Source organism: Fukomys damarensis, unplaced genomic scaffold (genome assembly GCF_012274545.1).
Source record: "Fukomys damarensis isolate Sample0158 unplaced genomic scaffold, DMR_v1.0_HiC HiC_scaffold_7, whole genome shotgun sequence".
NCBI classification, from domain to species: domain Eukaryota; kingdom Metazoa; phylum Chordata; class Mammalia; order Rodentia; family Bathyergidae; genus Fukomys; species Fukomys damarensis.
The window spans coordinates 20,697,194-20,721,962 of NW_022900919.1; the positions used below are offsets into that span (position 1 = coordinate 20,697,194).

General features: G+C 43.8%; 1 protein-coding gene across 2 annotated transcripts in view; it reads left to right on the top strand.

Moving 5' to 3' along the window:
* The window catches only part of Pde8a (phosphodiesterase 8A), a 67,946-nt gene extending 50,277 nt beyond the window's left edge, over positions 1–17,669 (top strand). Inside the window, exons 14-21 of one of the 2 annotated variants that reach the window (XM_010621132.3) lie at positions 3,446–3,494; positions 3,702–3,837; positions 5,112–5,310; positions 8,037–8,254; positions 10,640–10,772; positions 11,249–11,416; positions 15,835–15,964; positions 16,559–17,669. In XM_010621132.3, the coding sequence (XP_010619434.1) occupies positions 3,446–3,494; positions 3,702–3,837; positions 5,112–5,310; positions 8,037–8,254; positions 10,640–10,772; positions 11,249–11,416; positions 15,835–15,964; positions 16,559–16,665 (1,140 nt within the window). In that variant the 3' untranslated portion in view covers positions 16,666–17,669. Of the gene's footprint in view, positions 1–3,445; positions 3,495–3,701; positions 3,838–5,111; positions 5,311–8,036; positions 8,255–10,639; positions 10,773–11,248; positions 11,417–13,664; positions 13,757–15,834; positions 15,965–16,558 lie in introns of those variants that run through there. The other variant, XM_010621133.2, reaches the window with a different exon arrangement.
* The last annotated feature ends 7,100 nt before the right edge of the window (positions 17,670–24,769 follow it).

Here is a 24,769-nt window from a genome sequence, read left to right on the forward strand (position 1 = left end):
GGCCAGCCTGAACTACATAGTAAGACCCTGTCTCAAAAAACAAGCAAACAAAAACTCTTTCTTAGTTATATTAAATATTTTGAAAACTGGAGCAGAAAAAAACCCCATATTGAATGTTAGATACCATATTGCAAAACAGGAAGACCCTTTCTTCTGCTATGTAGGTTTTAAAAAGGCACCAAAGAGAGGAATATGCGTCACACCCAAATCACAGTGAAGAAGGATCTAGGAGTGGCCACCAGGAGAGGATCTAATGCCTTCCTAGGCCTTCTGGAGCAGAGCTCACAAGGAACCAGATCACCCTGTTACTGTCTGTCAGCTGCTAGAAACAAATTCTCCTCCATTCCAGCTCCTGTGAAGTCACTTGATCACATAAAAGGTTTCAGGTGGTAATTTGGAAGACAGAGTGACTCCCAGCAGTGAACTCTACCTGCAGCCTTGCCTGTTTGGGTCTCCTGATAAGGAGTGGGCCAAAGATTAGCATCTGAGCGTGACTTCGGGCAAGGCTGCAGGGGAACAGGAGGGCTGTCAGGGGAAACCGGGGTCACTTAGAAGCTGAGAAAGAATTCAGTGTTCCCGAGAAAACTAAATGATACAGGAGAGATTTAATTCCCAACCTTCTAGATGTCAGATGTACCAAGTTCATGTCCCCCGAAATGGAAGAACGATTTCCAAGGAACAACAGAGGTTAAGACTAAAAGGTTTACTGAGCTCCTGAGAGATAGGAAATGTCCCGAATGTGGACCACCCCTGAGACCCCTTTTCAGCGGTAATTTGTACAGCAAAGTCACAGTGTGGGTATAACATGGGTCAAACTGCAATCAGCCTATAGGATGACAAGTATAGCCACTGAGCTAATACTGATCCAATTCGGAAATGAGGCTTCAGAGCTAGGGTACATGGAAAACACAAAGGCATTTTGGGATGGGATGGGACTGGATGCTCTCTCTGGTCACCACCTGGGCAACTGATACCTCTCTAGGCTACTGGACCAAGTGATACCAAATATAGGATAATTCCAAATTACTGTTTATCCCTCAGAGAGGCATGAAGGTCTGGCCACTGCATCTTTATCTTGAAGCCTGGCCTTCTTCAGATGTAACTCCAACCACAACTCTGTTGTCTTTATTTTTCACTGACTTCCTTGAGAGCCCAGTCCCTCTTTGACTGTATGTTAATTTATGTCTAACTTTAGCTGCCTTTAATATTCCCCCTCTGAAGAGCTATCCCTACCTACAGTTAGGGGAGAATGGGTGAAGTTTCAATCTAGCTACTTATAACTGAGAAGGGTCAGTGCAGGGGAGACCGGAGTCTTCTCCAGAGAGGTAATCTAAAGGGCCTTAGATAGAAGTCTTGCTAGAGCTTAGCAGTTATGAACTCTTTTTATAAGGTTGATCTACTGGATCCTGGTAAAACGAGTCTGGCACTTTTGTCTTTGGTTCCATCTGCAAAATCACTTGCAGTTTGGAGCCACTAGGTGAGGATAAGGCACGTACAGCCACAGCACGAGCACTAGAATGGAAAGGCAGATTGGAAGAAAGAGCCCTGTCTATGTACTGCTATTGAAGTACTGGGATAGTGATGGTAGCCAACTGGCTCCTGAACCTCTCTACTGATAGAGGTTGTCTATAAGTCTGATATTTCTTTGTCACGAGTCTCCAGTCTTAGCTGTAAAAAGATGGACAGTTTTAGGATTTTGAAGGACAATTTTTGCTAGGCTTTTATAGCTTCCACTGTAGCTTTCAAGCCTCATTGAACCATAACAATATTCGGCTACAGGGGTAGCTGGAAACTTCTGGCAGGTGTCAGAGCTTGGAGCCCCCTTTCTATATCTAGCCTTTATTACCATGGTTTTTTTGTTTTTGTACCAGGGATCGAACCTGAGACCTTGCACTTGCAAGGCAGGTAGTAGAACCACTGAACTAAATCCCTGACCCACAATGGTATTATTTTTATATATATTTGGTTATACTTTTCTGCTGGGTCTTTAAACCCAAGTTAAAGTGAGACCTGAGTTAATCAAAGTTAACCTCTTGTTATCCATCAAAGTTAGTTAAGGCTCTTCAGGCATTACTTTTGGAACCATGTACAGAGCCTTTCAGCTTCTCAGTCACTGTCAGTCATCAGGATGAGTCATGGTCTTGCTTGACCATGTAGCTTCCTGTGGAAGCATAAAAGACATTTCTTTCTCTGGTGACCCTCCTTCTTGGCACATTGTATATTAGTAGACTCCTGTCCTCAGGGATCCAACAGTCTTCCTGCTCAGGAGGTTAAGTAACTCACTAAAGTTGTAAAGATCCTGTAAAAAATGTTCCCTCATATCCTTCGTTGACCTTGGAGGGCCAGGACCAGAATACTGGCTGTCCTCTTAGCCCAGTTATCTTTCTAATTCTGGTCTCCAAACCTCCAGGTGTTGAACACCCAGAAGAGATCAGTTACATCAGTATTGCAGTGAGAGCAGAATAGACATTGAGTTACTCACAATCATACTTTTAGAAAGAAAGAAAACAAAACTAGGTTAGGCCACATGTGCAGCCTGCCCTGTTTTCTGTCACTAGTCTAGGTGTTCCTGCTTGTCCAGTAGAAAGGCTTGTGTCTCAAAGACAAAGAGTTACAGTCTTTGTCTTAAAGAATTGGTCAGACCAAAGAGGAGAAGTGGGACCCTGAGAGGAGTGAGTGATGATCTCAGCATGGAGGCCATAGCTGCAAGTCTTTCCTTTGAACAAAAAGGAGCTTTTAGGAGAAATAGCCTGAGCTCAACCAAACCAATGAACACAAGATCAAAATAACCAAACATATATATTACTTTTTATAAACTGCATCCTCCACAAACTTTTTCTGACATACTTGAGCCTTCTAGTTTCACTGTTTTCTCTCCTTTCTTTCTGGCAGGGCAAAGATTTTATCATACAAAAATATATCTCCAGGCCAGGGATTTAGCTCAGTGGCTTTGCTGCTGCCTCACAAGTGCAAGATACCAAGTTCAATCCTTGGTCAAACACACACACACTTATAGCTTTCCTCCATGTTCTCTTGTCTTTCTTATTATAATCTTTCTGTAACAAACCTGGCTGTGACTGTTGGTGAGGAGGGTGACAAGAACACGGTAGAGAAGAACCAAGGGCAGAGGGTATTGTCCCTGGGACACCACTGTGGTCTTGGAGTGAGAGACAGGAATGCTAGGCATTAGAGAGGCCCTCTTCAAGCTCACCTCCTTGGTGTCAATCCTGCTTTTGTGTCCCATGTCTGGCAGGGCCAGGCCAGGCCTGTGTTAGGCTGCTGAGCTGTGTAGGGAGTGGCCACAGTGAGGACTCTGGGGACCTGCTGGACCAGGCAGCCTTGCAGGGGCTGGAGGAAGGCTGCCCTGGGCCAGCCACCTGGAGTTTCTGTGGAGGAAAGAATAGCAGTAACTTTGCTTTCTTTTATTCCCTTTGGTTTTTATTAGGATGGTTTGCGGAGATTATCAGGGAATGAATATGTTCTTTCAACAAAAAGTAAGTTTTCTGTTTTGATATTTTTGGGTCCTTATAATACTGTAGTCAAGGTTAAGTGATGAAAATAATTTCTCTCATCAGTAAGAAGTTTGTGTGCCATAGTCTCAGAAACAAAGCAGCCCTGCCTGATGCAGTGCTGCTCTCTCTGAGGAACAGTTACCACTGTCCAGCCTATTAATCTTGTTCCACACATGACATCACTTGCAGCTCTCCATCAAGTTCCAGTCAGCGGAACCATCCCCGTTTCCCTTCACGACATCCCACCACGAGTAGCTTGGGCCATGGAAAACGTAGAACACTGGGACTTCGATATTTTTGAACTGGAGGCTGCCACCCACAATAGGTGAGTCTGGAAGCTCTGCAGATGGAGAGCTGGCCTCCAGGGCCATGTGGAAACTGCCCAAGGATCATGGACTGCGGCAAAGGTGGTCCCTGGCCGGAGGGAGGCTGAGGAAGGAGGTGCAGGTGACCTAGGCCTGGCCACCACGGGTACCGCAGACTGATGGGACATGAAAAACTGAGCCAGGGTTGATACTGTGAGGTAGGGTGCCGATTCCTCCTGAGCTGGCAATATACAGAGAGTGGCAAACAGCCCCCTCAGGACCTGGACCCGAAATGCGTTAGAAACACATTTGATGAGAACTGCCCTCAGATGTTAGTTGCTGTGTTGACAACGTGCACAGGGACACTCAGAATCCCTGCCCTCCTCTGGATATGACCATAGCTTGAGAGCAGCAGTTGGGCCTTGCCTCAGCCCTGTGCCTTGCTGTAGAAGAAGCGCTGTTCTCACCCAGGGCTGGGCTTGGCACACAGGGTGTGTCTGTGGAGGAGCTGCCTTGGCGGTGGAGCAGGTTTCCTGCCAGGTGGAGCATGCTGTCCCTCGGACAGCCCAATTTGCCCGTCACTGTGTCGTCATCTCCCGATGTGCTCTGCTTCTGCTTCTGTGGGCCCTCGCGCAGCCGGGTGTATGGGGAAGAACCCTCTCTGGCAGATGGCCTGTGCGCAACTGTCACAATACACACTGGGGGATATGATGTCTCTACATCAGCTGTGACAGCAGGGTGAATTCTGTAATCACCTCTGGGCACTGCCTCAGCAGGGCCATGTTTCTTGACCCTCCGAGTCAGAGGCCAGACACAGGGTCAAGGTGATTTCTCAGGGAAGGGCCTGCCTTGCTGGCCAGCTGGGCGCTTTCTCGGAGAGCCCCCTCACACAGTGGCACCCAGCTGAGTGATCCATGACATGTGTGACAGTGTCAGCCTCATGTGCCCTTGCAGGCAGGACATCTGGCCAGGAGCAGGTCCAGTAGGCCCAGGGGAGAAGAGGACAGGGTTCAAGGTTCCCAAGATGGAAAATGTAAGCCTGAAAAACGGGTTGTTTTGAGGAATCCATGGGAGCAAGTAGGAATCTGCATCAGGAAGGGCAGGTGGCAAACCTCAACCCACAGTGGGCTGAGGCCAGAAGCTGTGGGGGTTAGGATGGGACCAGGGCCTCATGTGTGCCTTGCATGTGCTACAACCTGATTGGGATTTCACTCTGAAACAACCTCTCCAAGGCTCGGGACGCTTCACCTCTTTCTTTGCATTGTTTTTATACTATGGCTGTTCTTCTCTGTAGGCCACTGACTTATCTTGGTCTCAAAACGTTTGCTCACTTTGGAATCTGTGAATTTCTAAACTGCTCTGAGGCAACACTGAAATCCTGGTTACAAATTATTGAAGCCAATTACCATTCTTCTAACCCCTACCACAATTCCACACATTCTGCCGACGTGCTCCACGCCACCGCCTACTTCCTGTCCAGGGAGAGAGTAAAGGTGAGCCTGCACTGTGCTCCATGTTAAGGGTGGGCAGGTGGGGAGAACCCAGGCTTCCTGCCTCCACCAGAGCCAGGAGCTTCCAAGGCTGGGACCACTTGGCAGGGGCTCTGGTGCAGCCAGCAACACAGGGTGCGGTCACCCCAGGAAGCAGGCAGGAGGCCACACTGGAGCTCAGGGAATAGCTGCGTTAATTCCTGACCTACTCCCAGCCCTTCTCTGGGAGCTTAGGGAGCATGATTGGGTCCATGGGGAGAAAGCCAGAAGGGCTGCTCATCTGGGGTCCCACTGAACATGCAGGCAAGCACAGCAAGTCGCCTGCATGTCACCTCGTCAGCATCTTCACTGGGCTAGGGTCCGTAGCACTCTGTGCCCACATAGGGTTATCTTTGGGGGCCAGGGTTCCAACTTGAGCCCTGTAATTCTTCCTGGTCATCTGCTCCTCAGCCCCCACGGTCTGGTTACTGTCTGGCCTTTCCTCCTGTCCATCTCATGTCCCATGAACCCTGTCATTGGCGCCTGGGCCAGGACTCCTGCCTGTCCGGCCTCCTCTGCACTCTCTGCTGCCAGTGAGCTTTCTGAAGCAGCCCTGTCTCCCCCAGGGACTCAGACTGTAGAACTCCCCTGGGTAGGGGTCCTGCCTCTCCATGCTCTCTGAGATGAATTCCTCTCTCTGCTCCCACTCTGTGTCCCAGACAGTTGAGTCAGACTACTTCAGCAGGACCAGGTAGGCATGGCTGCAGAACCACAGGGCAGGGCAAGTGTCCCCGGTCCCATTTCGTCCTTTGTGATAGGGTCTAAAACACAGTAAAGGGTGCCAGGGGCCCACAGGAGGTGGAGCCAGGTATCCATCAACTACCCACTTCCTCCTCCCTCTAGTTCACCTGGGGTTGGTTTCTGGAGTGCCTGGATGGGACCAGGGCCTCATGTGTGCTAGGCAAGTGCTCAGCACTGTGCACGGCCCAACCCGGAGAGAGGACTGGCACATAAGTTACAACGATGGGCGAGGAGGGATGTCTGTCCATACGGATCAGCATGTTAAGAGCGCCCAATTTTTGCTGTTATTTATTGCTTTTGTATTAGTACATGTTTGCACTACATGATTATATTCATCATATGCGAGTTAGTACATGTTATTTATTGCTTTTGAACTAGAGATAATATACAAATATAGTCAGTGCTAACTTAAAACAGTGTAAGCATTTATTAAAGTATAGTTCCCATAGAGTTTACCTTTTAAAGTTAAAACTACTGAATTATAAGTTAACATAGAAGGCTGATTTATTAGACATATACCTTCTTTTTTAGTGCCTATAGAATATTTTCACATATGATCTTACACTAGGACATACTCTCTTGGTAAACATCAAAACCTTATAGGCTGCTATCTTCTAACCACAACAGAACTAGAACGCCTGATGCGTAAATAAAAAACATCATCCAGATGCAGTGCCACTTGTCTATTAATCCCAGCTACACAGGAGGCTGAGGCAGGAAGATTGCAAGTTTGAGACTAGCCTGAGAAACTTAGTGAGACCTTGTCTCCAAAAATAAAAAAGGCTGGGGAAGTAGCTCAGTGTGAAGGCCCTGGGTTCAATCCCCAGTACCAAAAACAGATAGGTATGATTGATTGATTGCCACTACAAATGAAAAATCCATTTATCAAACTATAAAATAAAGCCAATGAGATATTTAAAAGTATAATTATTTAAATACTTTCACTTCTTAAAGAGAAAAAGAACATAGTAAGAGCAAATAATGCAAAGTGATTCTTTGAAATAACCAAGATAGTAAAGTTATACTCTAATTGAAAAATAAAATAATATTTTAAAAATACATATATTGTAAATAGAAAATTATACAAGAAAATGCTATACATACATATCTGTATTCCAAAACCTTAAAATAGATGGTTTCTTTAGGGGAAAAAGTTTTAAATAAACTAATGTAAGAGGTAGAAAAATAGGTCAATATCAGGACAATGTTTAAATTATCAATTTCTTCAAAACCTAGCTGGACAGGTAGATTCTTTGGCCATTGAAGGCATTTTCCCATGTTACAGACTTTTTTAGGACCTTGAACAAAGATGAAAAACTTGCAGATCTTTTGTCACTTTCACAAAACCCTGACTTTAGCTTGACAGAAGGCAGCACCTCCAGAGGGGGAAGATTAGGCCGGTCACCCATTAATACATATTTTTAAAGGTTCTGTCTCCTATTTAGTAATGGTTCATGTTGGTCTAAGCCAGTACCATTTTTTGGTGCTGGGACTGCAGAAAGACTGGCTGAGGAAGTGCCGCCTCCCTGTGTTCCGGTAACCCCTTACCTTACTGTTTCCTGATCAAACATGCAGACACTTCATGGCTTCAGAGTGGAGATAGGAAAATGGGTTTCTCACACAGTATGCTCTCCTTAGAAATCTGAGCTCATCTTACCTTCCCTATGGTGGTGTCTCAGATCATGAACTTTAATTTGTTCTATGATTTTGGAAAAGATGGCCACATTTGTGTGTGTGTGGTTAAAGATGGTCATTGTCATGTTTGCCACCTGATGCAGTTCACAAACAAAAACAGAATTTTGCCAAATGCTTCTGTTTGTGAACCAAATTGTTGGCAAACAAAAGCATTTGTGAACCAAGTCACCATTGTATAGGGAAGAGAGAACACCGTACCTTAGGCTTCCTTGCCTTGGTGCCATCCCTGGTTTTAAAAGATCTCTTGCTTTCAGGAAACTTTAGATCCCGTTGACAAGGCCGCTGCACTCATCGCAGCCACCATTCATGACGTGGACCACCCTGGGAGAACCAACTCCTTCCTGTGCAATGCAGGCAGCGAGCTGGCCCTGCTATACAACGACCTGGCCGTGCTGGAGAGCCACCACGTGGCCCTGGCCTTCCAGCTGACCGTGGGCAACGACAGGTGCAACATCTTTAAAAACATGGACAGGTAAGAGCGGGCCTGCCGGTGTGAGAGCCCCGTTGCTCTTTTAAACTGCTTTATTGGAACATAAGTTACATACCCAACACTTCTCCCAGGTAAAGCAGATCGTGGCTTAGTCACAGCTATGCAGCCATCACCACACCAATTTTAGAACATTTTTGTTAGCCCCAAAACACTCAGGTACAGCCCCTTCTCGTTCCCCTAACTCTTCCCATCCTGGGCCACCACCCCACTTTCCACCCCTGTCCACACAGATATGCCAGCTCTGGACACTTGGTGTGGTCCCGTGCCCAGCTGGCAGTCCTTCGTGACTTTCACCTCCCAGCATAGCGTCCTCAGGCTCAGGCCTTCGTATTTGAAATCCCAGGAAATGGTGTATGAGCTGTATCTTGAGCTCACAGACATCAAAGCAGCAGTGGTCTCCCACCTCTGACCCATTGCACTATTCAGCCCCAAGTTCCTTCACTGCACAGGTCTCATTTTTTATAACTTTATTGTTTGGAGGGCTGGGGGTTCAGCTCAGTGGTTCCACTGCCTGCCTCACAAGTGCAAGGTCCCAAATTCAACCCATAAGCAAACACTGTATTGTTTGGGTGCAGAGAACATAACATAGCTCAGTGATAGGTCACTTATCCAGCATGCACAAGGCCCTGGGTTCCATCCCCAGCATCACCAATAACGAAGAACAACAAAATGTTTGACATCTGCCTACATTCTAAAGCTGTCGGGTCTCAGAGGTCATGTGTCTGTGTGTGTGATACTAGGGATCTAACCCAGGGCCTTCATGCTTGGCTACATCCCAGCCCTTTGTTATTATTTTGAGACAGGATCTCAGTGACCCAGGCTAGGCTCAAACTTGTGATCCTCCTGCCTCAGCTTTCTACAGTAGTGGGATTACAAGTGTGCACCACCATACCTGACTTCATGTATCTTGTTCATAACTATTCCTTGTGTCTAACCCAGTGCCTAGTATCAAATAGATATTTAATACATGTCAACTGAAAAAAGAAAAAGCATTGTCATGAGTAACAATTTGGACTTTAAATGGTATGCTGATTTCACAAAACTCCCTTCTGCTGTATCCGAGGATTTCAGAGATAGACCTAATTTATTCATACTTGTTTGGAGATTTTTCCCTGGAAGCACATAAGAGCCTACTAACGGGTTTGTCTTGGGAAAGGAACTGGATGACTTACAAAGGGACTGAGTAGAGACTTTGCTTCATACCCTTTTGGACCTTTTGAATCATATGGATTGCCTCTTTGAAAAACAAAATTTTAGCCTGGTGTGGTGCACACCTATAATCCCAGTACTCGGGCTGAGGCAGGAGGGTCATTCAAGTTTGAGGCCAGCCTGGGCTACATAATTCAAGGCCGGTCTGAACTGCATAATGAGACCCTGTCTCAGAAAACAAAACATTAAGAATATTAAAATGAGGGTTGGGGATGTAGCTCAGTGGTTCCGCTGCCTTCCTCACAAGTGCAAAGTTCCCAGTTCAATCCCCGGTACCAAAAAAAAAAGTTAAAATGAAAAAGAAAAAAAGAATACAAGAGCCAGATGAAGAGGTCCAAGTACTCCCTATGACTTTTCTCACCTCTCGCAAAGTCTGCCCTTAAAGTTCGCTGGGCACTGAAATAGTTGGGTCTTGAGGAACCTCCATGCAAGGTACTTTTATGTGTATGTGTGGCAGTAGGGATTGAACCCACGGCCTCAGGCTCACTAGGCAAGTGTTCTATCCCTGCACTAGATCTGCTGCCTCAGGGCACATTCCTAATGCAGACAGCCATCTGTGGTCCTAAAGAGAACAGTCTTTGTTCTCCCCGACTACCGCCTATCCACCCTCATCACTTCATAGTTTAATTTTAAGACAAGGCCAATGCCCACTGGCCTTGAACTTGCAATAGGCCTTTTTTTGCACTCTATCAGATTGTGTAGGATCCTTTTATTTCATCATGAAGGACTCCATTTAGTATTTCTTGGATTCCCTTTAGTATTTCTTTTGTTTGTTTGATTTTTGGTACCGGGGATCGAACTTAGGACCTCGCACTTGTGAAGCTCCTTCAGTATTTCTTATGTACATATTCTGTATGGTCTCAGCCTCCCAAACAGCTATGATTACAGATGTTGACCCCCCCATCCTGTCTTCTGGGAACTGTGTGCATCACACTAAAAATTGATAAGATAGACACTGCAGTTCTAAAGCCTGACTTTAAAGCCCAGAGACTTCTGACTTTAACTTCCCCTTCCTAATGATCCAGGCATTAACTCCTCATTTCTGCATCTCTTAAAGTGCGACTTCAGTGGACAGGTAGCCTGGAGCACAGACTGTTTCCCAGGCCGGTCTGTCTGGATTATAACCTGTAGCAGCCTCTCCTTTGTCCTCTGCAACAGGAATGACTACCGGGTGCTGCGCCAGAGCATCATCGACATGGTCCTGGCCACCGAGATGACAAAGCACTTCGAACACGTCAACAAGTTCATCAACAGTGTCAACAAGCCTTTAGCAGTGCTGGAGGAAAATGAGGTAAGGGACTTGTGTTGAGGAAGGACCATGTCTGGGACCTTCACACCGATGTGTGGTGTAGAATATGGGCATCCACACCGCTCTTAGCCGGGCTCAGCTGCATAGCTTTGGACCGGTCACTGCCCCTGTCACACCTGTTGCAGGACAGGGCTATGAGAGCAGGGAGCTGTGGACCACAGGGCCCTCTGTTGTGAGGACTGAGAAACCTTTGTGTTCAGTCCATGCTTTTTTCTAGTAAATATAATAAAAAGATAAAACCAGTCTGAGTTCTTACTGCGTGGAGGAGATAGTGAACAGAAAGGAAAGGCAGCTCCGCCACCCCCACCTGTTCCTCCTGCCACATCTCTGCTCCTGCCCTTCACCCTCTGGCAAGCCCGGGCTCTCAGCACTGTGCCCTGGGGAGGCAGGAGGGCAGTAGGAGAGGGCTGGGCACGGAGGCCCCATTTGGATCTCTTTTGATTCTACTCCTTTTTCAGGAAACTGATAAAGACAGGGAAGCCATCCACACTCTGCTCCAGGCTCCAGAGAACCGGGTGCTCATCAAGCGCATGCTGATCAAGTGTGCGGACGTCTCCAACCCCTGCCGGCCTCTGCAGCAGTGCATCGAGTGGGCCGCACGCATCTCAGAGGAGTACTTTTCTCAGGTCAGGTGCCGCCTCTATAAGCCCTTTCACACACAGAAACCTCAAGGGATAATGTACTTAAAAGTAGAACATAGGATTCTGAAAGAAATTGGTCTTGAAGAGCATTTCTTGTACATTTCCTGAGTGAATTCTGTTTGTTTTTCCCTACTTGAGAATGTGTTCATCTTTGCTCTCACAGGATATTTTTTGCTGGGTATAGAATCCTGAGTTGACAGATTTCTCCGAAAAACTGAAAACAATGTTAGAAAGATTTTTCCAAATTTGATAACATGGATACAAAACAAGAAGCCCAGTGAGGGCTGACACGTGAGTTGGGTCAAGAACAAGTCCTTTTTCTGTGGCTGACTGTAAGAAAAAAGTGACTCAGGTTTTCTGCCCTCTTGTTGGAAACTCTGAAGATCAGAAAACACTAAATCATCTTTAAACTGCTATTAGAAGAAAGCTGTTAACCCAGAATGTTATATCCAGTAAAAACATCCTGTAAGGATCAAGGCACATAAACATATTCTCAGATAAGAAAAGTGAGTTCTTAGGGTTGAAAGGAACTGATCGTAGATTCAAGCTTGGATCTCCAAGAAGGAATGAAAAACAGCAAAAATGGTAAATTTCTGCTTAACTATAAAAGACTTCTTTGTTCTCTAAATACATATTGATATTTTAAGCAAAAGTTCTAACGTTGCATTGTAGGGTATATAATGTACATATCTGTAAGATAAAAGACAGCTACAGCATAAAGGAAAAGAGAAGGTGAATGGAGTTACACAGGTCCTGGGCTTCTACATTTGAGGCAGAATGCCAGTTAGCTCAGTAGAGTCACGTGGGAAGGATGCGCATTGTAATCCCCAGAGCAATCACTGTAGTTTAGAAGCTACTAAACCTAATATAGTAAAATAATACAAAGGCAGGAAAGTAAAATAGTAAAATGGCAGCTATAACCATGTCAGTCTCGTTCAGTGTCAGACTAAACACTTCCATTAAAAGAGTTCATCAGAATGGACTTAAAAACCACTCCCCAACTATAAGATTGAAATGGCCATATCAGTATTGCACAAAATAGACATCAGGACCCAACGGGACATTGCCAGACAGACCCTTTATAATGATAAATGTATATGAACCTAATATCAGAGTTTGAAAACAAGTGCTGCAAAAGAAAGAGCTAGTTCTTTCATCAGAGATTTTAACACCTCCCTTCAAGAGCTGATGGAACAGCCAGATTCCGCTGATTTGTATACCACAATCAACTACCTCAGTTAACATTTACAGAAGTCTGCAAATACAAATATGTGCTCACCAAGGTCGAACCTATGCTGGGCCCCAAAAGACTTCAGTAAACTGAAAACAAATGGATATGTTCTCGACCACAGTGCAAGTAAGAAAGCATTTACAAGATATGTAAGAAAATACTGTACCAAATATTTAGAAATTAAACAGCATGCTTCAAATATCCCATGAGTCAAATATAAGAGAAATTAAAATGTCAGAGTTGCTCAATGTATTTAAAACAGTGTTTAAGGTTTATAATTTTATTTCATTATTAGAAAACAGGAATGCCTTAAACTTAGTGACTTTGACTCACCGCAAGACTCTGGAAAGAAAAATCCAAAGCAAGCATAAGAAAACAAAGAGCAAAAAAAATAAGGAAATAGCCAGGCATGGTGGTGCACGCCTGTAATCCTGCCTGTAATCCTGCCAGTCGGGGCTAAGGCAGGAGCATCACCCCAAATTTGAGGCCAACCTGGGCTATACAGTGAGACCTTGTCTCAAAAGAAAAAAAAAAAGGAACTAGAAAACAATACAAAACAGAGTCCAAAATTGATTATTTGACGAAATTGGTAAATATAGCTAGACTAATTACGAAAGTGAATCAGAATTGTCACAGTCAGTCTTACAGACATTACAAGTGTAACCAGGGCTGAGGCTACAGTGTTGTGTTACAGCACTTGCCACCTACACAAGAGGGCTGGGTTCAAATCCATCACTACAAAAATAAACAACATCGCTAGTAATAAAACTTAATACCACAACTGACAACTAAAATGGACAGATTCCTTGAAAACTCCAGAACTAACAAGAGAAAAAATAACTCAAGTAACCCCATTTTAAAGTCTTTCCCACAAAGAAAACTAAGAAATCTTACCAAACATTCAAGGGGAAAAATGCCAGTCTTTCAGATTTTATCAGAAAATAGAGAAAGTAAGAACATTTTCCAACTCACTTATGAGGCCATTCTTACCCTGTTCACCAGGTGAGAACCATAGCCGGTGTCCTCAGGAGCTTAACTGCACAGCATGCAAAGAGGAAGATGTGTCACCACCAAGCAGGGGCTCTTCCAGGAAGGCAAGCTTGGTTTAATATGAGAAAAATCCATTACTCTACTAATTGAATAAACACGAAAAACTATAAGATTGTTTTTGAGGGTACGGTCAAAGTGTCTGACTAAATTCAGTGTCCGTTCACCACACAAACTCGGATGGAAGGAAATTACTTTTAAAAGAGCATCTGTACAGTTTCTGTTATATTTCCTGGTAGTATGAATGCATCATCCCTACAGCTGGGACCGAGAGTGGCCTGCCCATTCCTAGCACTCTACAATATGGCATCAGCCTTGCCCACACTAGCAGCAAGTGATCAGAGAACAACTGAGAACACAGTATCAGTAAGAAGCAAAAATGACTTAGGAGTAAATTTAATAAATGACCAGACCATTACAGCAAGACCCACAAAGTATAGCTAAAGAATTAAACACCCAAGAAAAGGGGGCCATCTGCCATACCCACAGGCAAAGGTTCCTGTGCCCAAGACCCATGACCACTCAGGGCTGTCACAGTCCCAGCAGGGGTTTGGTCTGAGTATTTTAGGAGAGACTGACAAACTCAGTCTGAATCATAGGTGGACACACCAAAAACCTTGTATAAGCAAAAGCAAACCTAGAAAACAAAAGGTTGGACAACCTGCATTGTCCTTCCTCAGAACTTAAGAGTCATCAAGATAGTGTGTTACAGGGCGGGGGATTTAGCGCAGTGGTTCCGCCACCTGCCTTGCAAGCACAAGGACCCGAGTTCAATCCTGGTACCAAAAAAAAAATATATATATATATACATACATATATATGTATATAACATGTTACAGTTATATGATAACAAAAACATTTGTGGAACAGAAGAGAACAGACCATAGTTTAGATCATATATAGCAGTACCTTAGTTCACAAACAAAACAAATGAGAACTGAATCAAATTCATTGGCTAGGTTCAGTGTTGACCTTACGTTGAATACAAAAGCTAGTCAGAGCTTTTAGAGAAAACTGCAGCAGAATATCCTCATTGACTTAAAAATGGACATAGATTTTTTTTGGGGGGTGGGTACAGGAGACAACAGACCTAAAAAGAAAATTTAATAAAATAAACCTTATCAAAATTCAAAAATTCTGCCCAGACACAGCTAAAAGAACAAGTACATAGTTTAGTAATTATTTCACAAAAGATACTCTGAATGGCCAATCATCACATGCGAAAGTGCCTTACATCATGAGTTGTTGGGGACAAATTAAAACCATAATGAAATGCCACTGCCACCACCATCACCACCACCATCCCCCAAGAAGAGGGCCACACGTACAAACCCTGGCACCACCAAATGGTGAAGTTATGAAGCAGTTAATATCAGGTCTCAGTGAGCAGTGTGTAACACAGTATAATCACTTTAGCAGGCAGGTTTTGTGTGATAAAATTTACCATTTCAAATCATGTGTTTTTGTTCTCTTTATAAAGTACGTTGCATTGATTTTCATATGCTACCTGTCCTTACATTCCAAGAATAAATTCTACTTGATCATAGTATAGAATCTTTTTAATGTACTGGGGCCTGTGCTAATATTTTGTTGAGGGTTTTTGCATCAATATTCGTAAGAGATTTCGTCCCATAGTTTTGTTTTCTTCTAGTATCTTTGTCTACTTTGTTATGGGGCTATTGCTGGCCTCCCAGAAGGAGCTAAGAATTGTTCACTCCTGTTCAGTTTTTTGAAAGGGTTTGAGAAGGACTGAGGTGAATTTTTTGAGTGGTTGATAGAAGTCACCCATGAAGCCATCTGGTCCTAGGCCTTCCTTGTTGGGAGGTTTTGGTTACTGACTGCTTCTCTCACTTAGTAGCTCAGGTCTCTCCAGCTGGGAAGCAGCCCAGGCCTTTCCCTCTGTGCATCCTCTGTGCCTCCGAGCCCAGGGTGGACATGACAGGCACTAGTGGGGAGGATGGCCAGGGCTGACTGTGGTGCTCTGTAAGTCTTGAGAAGCCTCAACAAGCCACTCAGGATCCAGCAGCCAGTGTGGGTTCCCCCTGGGGGTGGCACTGCTGCACCATGGGGCTCAGGGGGAGCTCGAGGCTGGAGACTGGAGATCACAGGGTTCTCTGCTTTGCAGACCGATGAAGAGAAGCAGAAGGAGTTGCCTGTGGTGATGCCGGTCTTTGACAGGAACACATGCAGCATCCCTAAATCCCAGATCTCTTTCATCGACTACTTCATCACAGACATGTTTGATGCCTGGGATGGTAAGAAAACTCACCACACCTCTCCCTCCAGGTGACAGGGAGCCACACCTTCCCCAGCAAGTAGCTCACCCACTGTTGGGGGCTTAGACTGGCGAGAGAGGCTGGGTATCCACGGCCTCCCCTCTTCCCTGCCCACCCTCAGATGTAGGTATCTGTCTCTACCTGTTAGGAGGGCGGTGACCCAGGAGTCACAGTTTAGAAGGGTTAGGACTCAGCCAACAGTGTTAACTCTAAAGCCCTGTACCCAGAGAGCACGGGCTGTTGTCCCCACCACACAAACTGCTCTCTCGGGGCCTGCAGGGGGCAGAAGCAGTGGAGAGGACCCCACACCTCCTTCCTGAGGGTGCCACAGGGTGAGGACAGGACACAGCTGCCCGTTCCTCTGTGGCATCGTGCAGGTCCCCACGGCCTCTGTCCTCCTCTGTCACACTGTCTCCTTAACCCAAACACAGGGCTGGGGTGCAGCTCAGTAGGTGAGCACTTGCCCTGTACATGCAAGGCCCTGGGTTCCATCCCCAGCACCACAAAGAAAAACAAAAGGCTAAACCAGTAAACCCTGGCTGTGAATGCTGCCATGTTCCTTTCTTCCTCCAGCTTTCGTTGACCTGCCAGATTTAATGCAGCACCTTGACAACAACTTTAAATACTGGAAAGGACTGGACGAAAGGAAGCTGCGGAGCCTCCGACCCCCTCCTGAATAGCACAGGATGTGCCCAGCGCCCTGCCGCTTTGCCCTCCTTCACCTGGAAGTCCTGAGGGCAGCCACCATTCGGAGCCATTGTCTTCTCTGCAGCACTGTGAAGCACACGGGGACACGAGTGGCCTTCTGTGGCCACCATCCGACACCATGGAGTAAGCCTGGGCCACAAGCGGGGCCTGTGGGGCTTTTCTGGAAGGCTAAGAACCAGAGTTTGCATCAGCTGCAGAAGGGCGGGAGCCGAGAGGGACCGTGGGACTTCCTACCAATGACGGTTGTCTCGCGGCAACTCCTCAGCTGTGGCGGCACTCACGGTTTAGTGGCAATCGGATCTTCAGCGACCATTTTCACATCCTACAGGGTGCAATCACTCGCTTTGGAACACTACTGAAAGTGACTTCTCTCTCTTCAAATTGAGTAGCAAATGAAACAAAAAGAAATTTTTGAAGTTGATTATCAATTAAAATGTTTTATTTATTAGAAATGCAATATTTTTTATGAATTTAAAACTTCAAAGCCAAAGCCAACTTCAAATGCCGTGACCAAATTTACATGATTCATATTCATTAAACCTGCATTACTTGGTGTACAGACTTATTTTCATGATGCAAATTTAAAATATCATAAAATGACATTTTATTGCACTATAGAAATATCTGTGTATGTTAAACTCATTTCTGATTGATGCTAATTGGAAAAAACTGTCTTCTTGTAGGGTCTTTCCCTAGAGAGCCAAAGGAGATGATATTTCCCTACTTCTGCTGCAACCAAATCCTGCTCCAAAGCAGAGCTGGGCATCTGGCACATTCACCGGTGACACCCCAAAATAAAACTGTCCCCCTCTCGGTTTAGCAAAGAAAAATTAGATCTTAACATTTTTTCCTGATATTTTATAATTGAACTTCCAAAAGTCTGCCTTATTTTATACTATTTCTATAAAATATTCCCTATGAAAAAATAAAAAGCAAACATGGAATACTTAATAGATTGACATTTTAGAACAAGCCTGTTTTCATCTGCAGTGGGAACCTCTGATTCCAGAGAGTCGTTGAGGTCCTGTATCTTCACATTTTGAATAAGGGTAATATAAAAATGACACTTGCTGACATGTCAAAGTGTTAATTCATTTTAAACTTTTTATTTCCAGATAAAAATGAAATTAAACTATTTGTTTTTAAATCACTTTTCTTTGGAGTTTTACTTTGTAATACTCAGTTAATCTTTTCATTTTTGTATATAAATAATATGGCAAAAAAAAATATGGCTTTCTTTGGCATGTTCTTAGTAGTTGAATGAGTTTTAGACCAACATTATTTCATCACCTGGTACCATTCCAAGGCCTCCACCACACTGGAGAACTACCCCAGGGACTTTTGGGATTGAGTCCCGGGTAACTACCTGGTACATTCAAAGACATCAGGCTGTCACAGAGGACGAGCAGGGCAAGTCCTTCAGGGGGAAACAAAGTTTCCTCTTTCCTGTGAAAATATTTGACCAAAGGTAAGAACTGTAGATGGAGCTGGGTAGAAAGCCATCTCCTCCCTCCAGGTGCTGGGAAGGAAAAGGAAGTGACCTGTGCAGCAGCTCATCCCTTTGAGGTGCCCACGGCAGAGCACACAGGACTGGATTCTCCCACCCTGTGCTCGTGGCAGTGATCGTTTAAGATTCAGAGGGGAGGGAGCCTCACACATTTGAAGAGATTAAAGAAGCAGTAAAAAGTCTACCAAAGGAATTTTAAGAAGAATGAAGACTTGAACCATGTCGACATTCTAGAGATGAAGAATATAATCAGAAATGCAGACAAAGCTTTGGCATGAGATCTGTCCATGGGAAGGCACACTTAGAATACCACAGAAATAAAAAATAGAAAATATGAAATGAAAGTTACAGTACAAGGGTAGTGAGATGGCCTCAAAATATGTGTAATGAGATCCCAACAGAAGAAAAACAGGCGCAACCAGGGAAGACTTGAGTTGGCATTCACAGACACAAGGCCTCACACGGAGAGGCCCACTGAATCCCCAGTGGGTAGGCGTTAGCCAGCTTCCAGCTATAAGAAAGACCACAGAGAGAAGGCTTGCTTTCAGCTCACAGCTTTCGGGTCTTTGTCTGTCACCTTGGGCCTGCAGCAGCCATCACAATGAGAATTGTGGTACAGCAAAGCTGCTCTTCTGGCGGGGAGGAGGAAGACCTGGGGTTGCCCTGTCTCCTCCAAGAACATGGCCCCAGGGGCCCGGTGACCTCCCGTGAAGCCCTGCCTCAAAGTTTCCAGGAGCTCCAAGCTGGGAACAGAGGCTTTAACACATATTCCTTTGAGGGGACCCCAGACTAGCAATGCATAAGACAAACCCACACAACATACTTGAACTGTAACACTGAACAGAAAGGAGAAAAATGTCAAAGCTCTGAGAAAACAGGTCCCTCAGAAAGACACTAAAGCCTTCCATGTTCCATCTGCAGCAACCAAGACACAGCCTACTGAAGGAAAGGGTCAACCTAAGTGCTGAACTGCCATTGAGGAGGAGGCAAAATTAAAATGATCTCAGACATACAGTTAATTATGAACAAATGCCTGTGTACAGAACAGCTAAAAGGCTTCTCTAATGAATCCAGTCAAGAGAGGTAAGTTACAGAAAACAATGGTGAACAACAATTGCTAAACATCTGGACAAAACTAGAGTATCCTGAGCAGGGGGAAAATGTACAAAAGGTGAGCTACATGGTCAGGAGAACTTTGTTTCAGACATTGTAAAAAACAGTTTGGGAAAACTGTTGAAGGGATAAAAGTAGAGAACTTTAGAACACTATAAAAGGAAAGCAAAGCGAAGAAAATGTGATTAATACAACCAAATGGATACAGGATGAATTACAAAAGGGAATGGCAGAATTAAGTAAAAATATAAATACAACATACACAGAATCAATTCTAAATTACATTAAAAATACCTTTGAGGGCTGGGGATTCAGCTCAGTGGTGCCACCACCTGCCGCACAAGTGCAAGGTCCGAGTTGGATTCCCAGTACAAAAAAAAAAACCTTTGACATTGAAACATGGAAAACGTTCTTAAAATGATACCAAAAGCTGTAAAATGTACTTAGACATCTATACATTTATAGATTCTATATGACAAAAAATGTAAACCAACCTTAACATGCCACAGATTGAGATGACCTAGAAAAACACGAAGTATTCATACCCAAAATGTTTTTAAATGCCTACAAATTAATAAGGGCAAAAGAAGATATTTTATGCCCTTTAGATTAATGAAAGTTTTAAAATCTGGTTGTACCAAGTATTGATGAGAATATAAGAAAACATCAACTTTCAAACATCAACCATAGGAGCATATGATTGGTACAACCACTTTGGAGGGCAATTTGGAAAAACCTACCAAAGTTCCTCAGTTTACCAACTTTGATTATCGATCCTACAGAAGCTTGAAAATGTATAAGACGTGTTCAAGAATATTCTCTCTAGAATTCTGTTATGGTGAAACAGGGACAGTTTATAATGTCCTGAGGAAGAGAATGGATAAAGAAATTGTGGCTCTTATACTCAGGTTATGGTGTACTATGGTGGACAGTTCCTAAAGTGACTCCTGATGATCCCTCCCAGATGTTCACAGCTTTGGGCTGGGGGCCGGGGACTTAACTCAGTGGTACTGACACCTGCCTCACAAGCGCAAGGTCCCCGGTTTGATCCTTGGTACAAAAAAAAACACTAAAACACAACAAAAAACTTTGGGCTGAACCTATAGGCTTCCTTGTAGCCAACAAAACAAAGCATGGCAAAACTGATAGAATGCTACTTCTGAGACTGGCTACAAAAGAAGTTGTGTTAATTTCCAGTGGTGGCCATAACAAATGACTAGGCAGCTTCACAAAATGTAAATTTAGTATCTCATAATTGCTGGGGCCAGAAACCTGAAAAGATGTCAACAGGCTGTAAAGAAGAAACCATCCCATGCCTCATCCTTAGCCCCCGGTGATGTCTCCTGACCGGGAAGTTCGTCATTCTTGACACCTCCTTCCTCTGAATGCATGTGTCCCCACATCTTGGAAGGACACTAGTCACAATCCTTAACTAACAATCTGCAGAGAACTCTTGCTATTGAAGTCCCATTTTTTAAGTTTTGAGGAAACACCAGTAAACCCGTTAGCATTACCAATGGTGACATCCCTCTTGCTCTTGCTGGCTTGGACCAATGCAGCAGGCTGTCTCACTATGAGCTGCCTTGGAAGAGGCCCACACAACAAAGAGCTGAGAGTGGCCTGCAGCTTATAGCCAGCAAGGAGGGAAGATTGCCAACCACTGCACTGCATGTGTGTGCTGGAAGCGGGTCGCACTCGGGTCACGTCCCCGTGAGACCACCGCAGCCAACACCTTGATCGCAGCCTTGTGAATCTGAGCCAGAAGGCCCAGTTAAATGGGGAACCTGGGTTCCTGACCCACATAAACTATGAGCCAATAAATGTTCACTTAGGCCAATAAGTTCTTTTTGTTTTTATTTTTGGTGCCAGGGATTGAACTGGGGACCTTGCACTTGTGAGGCAGACAGGCAGGGGCACCACTGAGCTAACACCCCACCCCCTACCCCCCCACCCCGGCCAACAAATTTTAAGGTAATTTGTTACACAGCAGCAAATAACTAACACATGCACAGTGTAGTCATTTAAAAGAATGAAGTAGAGCTCCAGATGTCAACTGGGGAAAAGCTTATAAATAATATAAAATGAACAGGCAAAGATGTCAGGATAGAAAATTGATACTTAACAAGTCAAGAGTTTTTCTATATTCCATGAGCCACCTGAGAAAGTAGGAAAACAATTTTATTACAATAACTTTTAAAAAAAACCCTAGAAACCAATTAAGGATGTGAAAGATCTCTACCATGAAAATTACAGAACACTAAAGAAAATTAAAGAGGCTGCTAGAAGATGGAAAGGCCTTCCATGTTCATGGATTGGCAGAATTAAAATAATTTAAATGGCCACGTTACCAAAAGTGATCTACAGTTTGCAGTCCCCATCAGAATTCCAATGACATTCTTCACAGAACTCAATTTTTTTAAAAAAATCCTAAAATCCGTATGGAAACGAGTCAGAATAGCCAAAGCAATCCTGAGCTAAAAGAGGCTGGAGATAACACAAGACCAGTTTCAAATTATACTACAAAGCCATAGTAACAAAAATCGCGTGCCACTGGCACAAAAAGAGAACACACAGATCAACAGAATATAAAATAGAGGTCACAGAAACAAAATCATCCAAATTCAACCATCTGATTCTGGACAAAGGAGCCAAAACATACTGAAGAAAAGGCAGCTTCTTCTGCAAATGGTGCTAGGAGAGCTGGATTTCCAAAGAGGAACTTGATTATCCCTATCTCATCTTGTACAAAAATCAAAGCAAAATAATTCAAAGACCTAGCCATGAGTCTTGAAACTTTGAAACTGCTAAAAGCGAACATGGAGGAAGACTTGAAGCCATAGGCACAGACAAAGACTTTCTGAATAGCACTCCAGTACCACAGGAAATAACAAGAATCAACACATGGGCCTACCTCAAATTAAAAAGCTTCTGCACAGCAACAGAAACAACCAACAGAGTGAAGAGACAGCCTACAGAATGACAGAAAATCTTTGCAAGCTACTCTTCTGACAATATCTAGAATAAAGAATTTTGAAAACACCCCCCCAAAAAAAAACAAACAGCTCAATCATACACATTCTCAAAAAAGTGCAAATGGCCAATAAGCTTGTGAAAACATGTGCAGCATCTTTAACCATTAGGGAAATGGAAATCAAAACTCAATTGCGGGCCAGGGATTTAGTTCTGTGGTTCCACCACCTGCCTCACAAGCTCAAGGTCCCAAGTTTGACCCCTGGTACAAAAAAAAACAAACAAACCTGTATTGCAATCTCATCTTACCCTCATCAGAATGGCTATCATTAATACAAAAAACAACAAATGCTCATAGAAAAAAAGAAATCTTCCTACACTGCTAGTGGAAATATAAATTAGTATAGTTACTATGGAAATCAGTACAGAGGGTCCTCAAAAACTAAAAATAGAACCGTATGACCCAGTGATACCACTCATTGGTATATCCCTGAAGGAATTAAAGTCAGAATACTGTGTCAGAATGCTTGCACACCTATATTTATTATGGCACATTTTTTTTTCTGGTACCGGGCATCAATCTCAAGACCTTATGCTTGTGAGGCAGGCATAGTGCCACTGAGCTAAATCCCTGGCCCATATTGTGGCTGTCATTTAGGGGAAAAAAAGGATGGAACTAGAGAACATCATGTTAAGTGAAGTAAGTAGACTCATAAGACAAGTATCACACATTTTCCTTACTATGTGGAATCTAAAAAAAGATGCCAAGTGCTGAGTGTGGTGGCACACACCTGTAAGCTCTGAGGCAGGAGGGTCGCTGTGAGTTCGAGACCAGCCTGGGTTACATAATGATTTCCAGGTCAGTCTCAACTACATAGTGAAATCCTGTCTCAAAAAAACAAAACAGGGGGTGAAGGGAGGGCAGGGACAGGGGAAAAAATGAGAACCAAGATCCGTCATGTAAAGGTACAAGATCCCAATGATGAATGTAACTGTACTGTATCCCTAAAATGTACCAATAAACTCAATGAGAAAAAAAAGATGACATGAAAGTAGAGGAAGACTATTACTAGACAAGAAGAAGGGAATAAGGGGAGAAGGTAGAGGCTGAGGTACTCGGGGAGATTTTAAAAGTTATTAATCGTAGCATTATGAAGTCATGAAGCTGGGCCAGGGATTTAGTTCAGTGATGTTTCCGCCTGCCTCACAAATGCAAGGACCCAAGTTCGATCCCAGGTACCCCCCAAAAAAATCATGAAGTTAGGGCTGGGGATTTAACTCAGTGGTTCTGCCACCTGCCTCGCAAGCACAAGGACCCAAGTTCGATCCCCAGTACCCCCCCCAAAGTAAATAAATACATATATGCAAAGAAATCATGATGTTGACATGAATTTATTGAGGTGAAAAGGTGTCCTACTACACTCCATTAAGTGAAACAGCAAGGCACAAAACAGTATGTATGACAGTGCCAGGTTTGTTGTTTTGTTGTTTTTTTTTTTTTCACTTATATAGAGATAGTAAGAAATCTAGAATGATCGCAACTGTTCTAACCTGTCTCTGGAAGCAAGAGGCTGTACACACAGGCCGGGGATGTAGCCCAGTGGCACCACACCTGCCTGACAAGTGCAAGGTCCCGAGTCCAATCCTCAGTACCACAAAAAGAAAAGCTGTATACATTTTTCTTTTCATTTAAGAGTATTTTTTTGGCTTGTGCTGTTATAAAATGTTTCTAAGTGGAGGAAAGAAAGGTTCTCTAAAGTATGTGAGGTGATACATATGTTCATTAGCATGATTGTAGTGAACATATAATGCATCTCAAAACATGTTGAACACCTTATATATATATGATTTTATTTGCCAGTTATACTTGAAAATTGTTAAACTGAAGAAAAAATTCGAAAGCAATCTTCAACTGTTAGATTTACAAGGAAAAAAGAAAAAGGGCAAAGGTGCACTATGACATCATCTGCTTAAATGTTTCAAATACCCAAAGTAATATTCCTAAACAGTATACTCCAACCATGTTAGGATCGTTAAAATATTTAAGAAAATGGGACCTCATTAAATTAAAAAGCTTTAACACCACAAAGGAAACCACCAAAAGAGCGAAGAGGAAGAGGTGACCTAAAGAATGGGAAAAGATTTTGCCAGCTACTTCCTTTGACAAAGGATTAACATCTAGAATATATTAAAAAGAAAAACTCAAAACAGACCACTCCCACAATTTAAAGACCCAATCAAAAACAGTCATCTGAAATGAACAGACACTTCTCAGATGAAGAAATACAGCTGGCCAATAAATACATGAAAAAATGTTTAACACTGCTGGCCATTCTGAAAAATACAAATTAAAACAACACTGAGATTCCATCTCATTCCAGAAAGAATGGCTGCCATCAAGAACTCAACCAGGGTGGGGATTTAGCTCAGTGGTGCCACTGCCTGCCTTACAAACAGAGGTTACAAGCGCAACTTTTTTTTTTTTT